The sequence below is a fragment of the Protobothrops mucrosquamatus genome, unplaced genomic scaffold, assembly GCF_001527695.2.
Source record: "Protobothrops mucrosquamatus isolate PMUCROS unplaced genomic scaffold, P.Mucros_1.0 scaffold567, whole genome shotgun sequence".
Classification (NCBI taxonomy): Eukaryota; Metazoa; Chordata; class Lepidosauria; order Squamata; family Viperidae; genus Protobothrops; species Protobothrops mucrosquamatus.
This window is the reverse complement of record NW_015386870.1, coordinates 238,408-245,935: the sequence shown is the minus strand read 5'-3', so window position 1 is coordinate 245,935 and position 7,528 is coordinate 238,408. Positions and strand designations below refer to the sequence as shown.

The 7,528-nt window shown below is 47.1% G+C and overlaps 1 protein-coding gene across 1 annotated transcript in view; it reads left to right on the top strand.

Annotated features, from left to right (window-relative positions):
• The first annotated feature begins 3,083 nt into the window (after positions 1 to 3,083).
• Positions 3,084 to 7,528, top strand: part of NTRK3 (neurotrophic receptor tyrosine kinase 3) — a 217,295-nt gene continuing 212,850 nt past the window's right edge. The window contains exon 1 of the mRNA XM_029284397.1: positions 3,084 to 3,331. Within this exon, the coding sequence (XP_029140230.1) occupies positions 3,084 to 3,331 (248 nt within the window). The remainder of the gene's footprint in view (positions 3,332 to 7,528) is intronic.

Genomic DNA, 7,528 nt, shown 5'->3' with positions numbered 1-7,528 from the left:
GCTCAAATCAATTCAACCATTTGATTTGGCTATCTGACTCAAGAATGGGATCCGTTTTCTGAATTAAAATGGAAGCCTCTGTGGAATCACAGGTCTGATCTAAATGGGATTTCTTCAGATTCACATACTCCCTTGCCAACCTGGGCAATAGTAGTCTGTTAATCAGTCAATGGATAAACAATTGGACGGGTGAACTCAGCCATCCTCATTTAAGGTTGACCATGTTCAGAAAAAACACTGGTAGAAGAACGGTCAATTATGGATTTCCTTGCAAAGCTTAATTTTATACAACTATTTTTTTCTGATGCAAAAATGAAATAGGCTGCTGGTTATAATTTAGGAGTAGGGTTGTAGAAACCTTATTAAAAGAGTGGGGTTTTTTTAGCTATACTTCCCAATGCAGTTCCATCTCCCCACCCCCACCCCTTGCATTTCCCCTGTGGGGATGTAGCAATTCTTTTCCAGGGTTTGCAAAAAAAATAATAATAAAAAATCCGAAATCTTTAAAGGGAGGGTACACCTGTAAAATCCCTTGTCCTAAAGCTGAAGAGTACAAGTCTGATCGTTGATCAATCTTGCGTCTGTGTGTGCAAAGGAGCAGAAACAAGAGACTATTAAAAGAGATGGAGGAGGAGGAGGGGAAAAAAGCAGGATGGAACACACACACACACACACACACACACACACACGATAGAGATGCAAAGCAAATTAGACAGGGCTCTGATCTGCCTGGGTTTTTGCCTGCCCCCCAAAATGCACCTTGAATCTTAATTCACTCCAGCTTTTGGTAACACACTACACACACACACACACACACACACACAATCTCCCGATCTGTTTTGGAGATCAGCCCTTTCCAGAGCACCCTTACTCCCTGCTTGCCTTCTCTTTCATCCCCTATCTGGGGATCCGGATTATTCCGGATCTCCCCTCCTTCCGCCGTGCCCTCAAGACATGGCTTTTCCATCAAGCGGGATTGGCCTAGGGGGGGGATTTTATAGGGATTTTAAAGGGATTTTATAATTTTTCTAATACAGGTTGTTTAATATATATTTTAATTTGGCTTTTAGATATTTATTGTATAGTATTGTTTTTATTTACCTGTGAGCCGCCCTGAGTCCCTCGGGAGAAGGGCGGGGTATAAATTAAAGTAATAAATAAATAAAAATAAATAAACCGTTACTTGCGCAGATCCCCCGTTCAAAGATACAGGGAGAGAGATTCCTCCCATCTCGCAAACTGGTTCCACCCGGGTTTTTATGTCTCAACTTCTCCCCGGCCGTAGTTTTTTCCTCCCCCACCCCGTCCTCCCCCACCCCACCCCCCATATGTCTTCCTTCGATGTTTTCTGTCGGTTTATTTCTTCTGTTCGGAAGCTGGACGATCTTGGTAAAAATAATACCCGGTGATGTTTTTTTATTTTTTATTTTTTAAAAATCTGGGACCAATACACTCGCGACTTTTTTTTTTTTTTAGTTTGTTTTCTATTCGTCAATTCTTCCCGGATTATGTACCAGGGATTGTTTTCTGTCAAATTGCAGAACTTACAGTAAAAAGAAAAAAAGGAAGGAAGGAAGGAAGGAAGGAAGGAAAGGAAAGGAAAGGAAAGGAAGGAAGAAGGAAGGAAGGAAGGAAGGAAGGAAGGAAGGAAGGAAGGAAGGAAGGAAGGAAGGGGAAAAAAAGAAAGGATGGGGGGATTACGAGGAAGGGGTGTTCTGGAGAAAGGCATTAGATCTAGCAACAGACGAGCTCCCTTTCTCTCATGGGTGGCGATCCCGACGGGGGATCCTTTTTCCCCACGCGCACCTGGCCGATCCTTTCTGACGTTTACTTGGAAGTAAACCTTAGCTGGACCCCCAACGAGGCGGGCTCGTTCCCACGTCAGGGGACCCTGCTGTTCTGTAGTAGGGGGGGGAACATCAGGGGCCCCGCACCGCGGCGTCCGCAGCCCACGCGCGTTTCTGCGGAAGAGGAAGGACGGAGGCGCCCGCTTTGGCGGACCGCCGCCTTCCCTCGGTCTTGACCCACCGATCGGTCCGAGGAGCCCACCCACAACTTCCGAAACAACCAGAAAGCCGAAGCTGGAAGACCCCCCCCAAAAAAACTCATCTCCACCGTGCCCAGAGACGGGGGGGGGGGGGGAAACGCTGCATCCCGGTCCTTGCCAAAGCCATCGCCAAACGCGCCGAGCCGGAGTCACGAGTGCCAACGGCGGTGTGTGTGTGTGTGTGTGTGGGGACCGCGGCTGTGATCAACCGCCCACAGTCACAACCTGGCCGGTTCACTTCTGCAGCACTGCTGGGCGTGGGAAGGCAGGAAGGGCCAGCCGGGCCGCCTTCGTGATTCTCTCTCTCTCTCTCTCCCAGCCACTGCCCGGTGCTTTTTATTTTTTCCTTTTCCTGCAGGTGTTTCAGTTTTCATTCCGCCCAGTAGGTGGGACTTGGGGACTTGGAGCATCAGTATAGGAGCCCCCCTACCCGCCACCTCCAGCCCGACCGCCCTCGCTTCCTCCTCCTCCTCCTCTTCCTCCTCCTCCTCCTCCTCCTCCCTGCCGCTGCGAATCTTCCCTTGCGATCTTCACAAGTCTCGGGAAGAGCAGCCAGCCAGCCAGCCAGCCAGCGAGAGAGAGAGAGAGAGAGAGGAGGATCAACAAGGCACCGGGACACGCGCGCAACCCCCCCTCCCCACGCCACCACACACACACACACACACACACAGCAGAGACACACACACACCCCGCTCCCGCGCGCGCATCTCTCCACCAGCCGCTATGCCTGGCGCACCGCGCTTGTAAGAGGGAATTTACAGCCTTTCCGCTCGGCCAACATGGTTTCAACGGCGCCAGGATTTTCTCTTGCTCCGATCGCTTGAGGGTGGTTTTTTTTTTTTTTTTGATTTAATAANCCTCTCTTTCCCCTCGCCTTCTACGCTGCTCCCTCCCTCCTTCCCCTCCTCCTCCTCTCCTCCTCCTCCTTCTTCTTCTTCGCAATCTTTCCTCCTCTTTCTCTCTCTCCCCCCCCCCTCTCTCGGTGTGTCTTTTTTTTTTGTTTTGTTTTTTGAAAATAAAGCCCCACCGATTGAAGATGGATGTCTCGTTTTGTCCGACCAAATGTAGTTTTTGGAAGGTTTTCTGGCTCTGGAGCATTTGGGGGGACTACTTGGTTTCCGTTTTGGGTTGCCCTGCCAACTGCCTTTGCAACAAGACCGACATCAGTTGCAAAAAACCGGACGATGGCAACCTCTTCCCTCTCCTGGAGGGGCAAGATTCGGGATCCACCAATGGAAACGCCAGCATCAACATCACGGATATCTCTAGGAATATCACTTCGATGTAAGTCTCTCTCTTCGCCCTCGGCTCGGCTCTCCTTCTTCTTCTCCTTCTCCTTCTCTCTCTCTCCCCCTTCCTTCCTTCCTTCCTTCCTTCCTTCCTTCCTTCCTTCCTCCCCCCCCCCGCCCCGTGTGTCCAAATACGAATGTGCGGTGACTGTAAAGGAGAATGCAGGGGTGGGGTGCGATTAAGAGAAGCGGAGGTTTTGGGTTCTGCCCGACGGGGTACCCGACGCCCCTCTGGGCCACCAATTCTGTCCCGCGACTCGCCTGCCGGGGAAGAAGGTTAGGCGGTGGGACCTCTGCGTGTCGCTGAATGCAGATTTAGCATCCTTTCCCCTCCTCCCCCGCAAATCCTGGGAGCCTCCCTCCATGGGCAAAAAAAAAAAAAAGCAACAGTTTGCAAAAAAAAAAAAAAAAAAAAAAAAAGCACGAAAGGGCCCTGGAGTCGAGAAAGGGGTTTTGCCAGCAACCTCGAGGGCAATTGGGAGAGGGGCTTGTAAGCGTTTTGTGTGGCGGAGAACCGGATCTTTCAGTCGCCGACAATCTCGAGCTTGCTTTAAACTGTGTGCAAAGAAGAATCTGTGAGAATATGTGTTTTCTCTCTCTCTCTCTCTCTCTCTCTCTCTCTCTCTCTCTCTCTCTCTCTCTCTCTCTCTCCAGGATAACAGGAGTTTTTCTCCCACCCCTTCCTTTTATACTGAAGTCTCTCTGTCCTTGTTGATGCTTTTTTTTTAAAAGAAAAAAACACACACGACCCTATTAACACTGCAGATATATATGCCCAGAGAGAGAAAGAGAGAGGGACACACACAAATTCATGCCTGTGTCTGCCTAAAATGACCTTTGGGATATAATTGTCCTATATAAAGTAATCCACATTCAAGTTATTTTACACACACACACACACACACAGGCACAGCACGGACACCCAGACACTGACACTCACATATTTTAATTGCAAGGGGTGTCTGATTCCAGAATCAGTCCCTTCTCTCATAGCTCCTCTCTCTTTCTCTTCCTCTTCCCTTTTAGCTGTGCATATTTTGATTCCCGAGTAGCTGGCCTGAGGTTGGGGGCTGTTGAAAGCCCGAGATATTTTTTTTTAGTGGTGTGTTTTGCTGCTTTATCTGGAAAATCAACTTCCCAGTTCCTCCTTTCGCCTTGTTAGGAAATCCCAGTGGGTGAAACACCACATAAAATCCCATGATGGTGGTGGTGAGGCTGGGAGGGAGAGGAACCATCATTCCGCTCCCTCTTTTCACAAGTTTTATCAACCTAGATTGCAAATATGAATCATACATACCAAACACCTCTCAGCTTGGCTTTCTGCATTGGGCTAATACACACGCATGCTTGTTTATAGACAAGGAGTGGATGGGGCAAAAAAACCCCTCTTCATTCATTGACAGAAACCAAAGTAGGCTTATTGGGTGGGGAGAGGCAGGGTCAGGGGGAGGGGGAGGGTTGGAGGGGGAGGGGGAGGGAGAGAGACCCCCATGATACTCCTGTGTAAGTAACCCATGGGACTCCCACAGGGATGGGGTTTTCAGGATGAGGAATGTGGGATGCTCATTATTATTATTATTATTATTAGGCGGTGAAATGCAGGAAAAGATAGCAATGACTAATGAGAAAGGGGATGGTGGTTATTCTTATTAATTAAATATCCCAGTGGCACAAGACGCTTCATAGAAGGAGTTGGGGGGAAGGGGATGACAGATGGATGACTTTAGGTCGCTGTTTCCTTCCCCTTTTTTCTCCATCCTTGGGAGAGGGGGGTTGCTTTTCAGCTCTAACAGAGCTCAGGGCTAAATTGCCCCGATGTGTATGTGATATTTTTTGTGTGTGTGCTTGTTTGGCAGAGAGACCTTCACGGTGCACAGAAGTTGAAAAGGTGGCATTTTAAAATAGTGTAAGGATGAGCTCTCTGTGTTTCTCCTAGGCTGGGTAGATCCTAAAAGCTGGCCCTTGGCCTTGCAAATAACTTCCCAAAAGTTACTAGACCCTAGAGAGGTGGATAGCATGGGAAGAGAGAGAGAGAGAGAGAGAGAGAGAGAGAGTGCATGAGAGAGAAGAATATTTCTGTTTCCAAATATTTTCCTGCATGGTCTGTTGGAGACAATACTAACTTGCTAGAGATGACTGGGAGAGTGGTTGCTTTTAAACCCATCCTGCCCTTAGTAACTTTCTTTTTATTGCTGTTTTTCTTCCCACATTTTTTTTTCCTCATCGCCCCAAGGAATCAGAGAAGCCAACTTTGGAACTAGTCCTGCATTCAGTTCCCAGATGCATCCCTATTTTTACAGTACAGGATGGTTTCTAGATAACATCAGGAAAAAAATAATAAAAAAACCTCTACATGGATGTTCTCAGCCTGGGGATTCTGGGCCTTCTCATCTTTCAGAGGCATCTTCCCCAATTTTCACTTTTCCCCTCTTGTTCTCCTGTAATTCACCGCCATTTATAAATGAAGCGATGTCTTCTTAGTATTTTGTGTGTCTATATCATAATCTGAACTGCTGGGGGAGATATGATTATGTGAATCTTTTGTATCCAGGAAATAACTTGATTGCTTTGAAAACGCTGATCAAGCTGTTAGTTGAATAGGTGGAGGACCTTCTCCAAACTCCAAAAGAAGCAAAGATGTTTTATATCCCCCTTCAAAAGAACAGATTTTAATTTTTTTTTCCCCAGGGAAAGATTAGAGGTGGTTAGCCTAGCTGGAAATCTGACTCTGCTTGTGATCTCACCTTGGCCTTTTGAAATAGCTAAGAGAAAAGATACACTGGATATTTCTCTGGCTAGTATGATGCTGCAAAAATACATTTTTGCATTTGGGGGCTAAAAAACAAAGCAGAAAAGGATCTGACTTTTCTTTAAAGGGGATTAACCAACCATGGTAGAATCTAGGAAGAATTCTGACAACCACAACCTCTGGGGCTACCCACTACGACAGCTAAATGAAGCTTCCATCTTCAAGGGAAGTATTCCATCAACTGTCAAATCCACTGTTGGTTACTGCTTTACATTTTCAAGATACTTTTTATTTACCTGCATTTGGAAGCAGGGTGCTGGCTAAACCGACCCTTCGCTTGAATAGCAGGGCTCTTTTCATAGCATGTGCAAGCACGGAATCGAATACATTTCTATCCTATTCCGAAGAAGACCGTAAAATTCTTAATGGGTCTGCTTAATAATCAAGAGGCTGCAGATGAGAAACCATGTGGTCCAAGAACCCAAAACAACACCCCCCCCTCTCCTTGCTGATCATGCCAAATCATTGGGATTCTAGCAGGCTTAGAGAAAGCTCGGATGGGGCAATTCTGTCAATTCCCCCCCCCCCATTGAATCAGATCTACAAAGTGGAATCCTCTTTCACTCTCTGGACTGGAGTCACCCCGACCATTTTAATGGGGCTGTTTCTTTCGCCTTCAAGCAATCTGCTGGTGTGCAGTGACCATTCCTTTCGCTGCTCGTTCTAATGTCGGGGACAAAATCTGCCTTGCTATTTCCCATTGTCTTTCCTTAAGATAAGAAGGGTTCCTGTTTTGCTCTTCTATTCTCCCGAGTGCTTGAAGATTTTTTGGGGGGAGTTTCTCTGGATGAGGTTTTGAGCTGACTTCCTTGGTGTGTTTTCTGTGACCTATTGTTTCATCCTCCCTGTAGCCTCCTTGGATGTCCACGTTCTTTGGTTTTTTTTTATTTTTTTATTTTTAAACAAGAAGATTCATGAAAAAAATTCCTTTTGGGTGTCTTTCCTTGGGATTTAATTGAAGGATGGGAAGCCAGGTTGGCTGAAGGCTCCTGGAGAGTGATTGGACCAAAATAGACAGAACATTCTTCTCTTCTCCTCTCCTCTCCTCTCCTCTCCTCTTCTCTTCTCTTCTCTTCTCTTCTCTTCTCTTCTCTTCTCTTCTCTTCTCTTCTCTTCTCTTCTCTTCTCTTCTCTCTTCTCTCTCTCTTCTCTCTCCTCTCTCTCCTCCTCTCTCTTCTCTCTCTCTCTCTCTCTCTCTCTCTCTCTCTCCTCTCTCTCTCTCTCTCTCTCTCTCTCTCTCTCTCTCTCTCTCTCTCTCTCTCTCTCTCTCTCTCTCTCCATACAACAGGACACTACACCCCTTAGTATTTCCTGGGTGGGAGGAGAGAATTCTTTTCTCCCTTGGTAGAAATGTCTGAAGCCAATCCTCTTCTGCCAAATTGA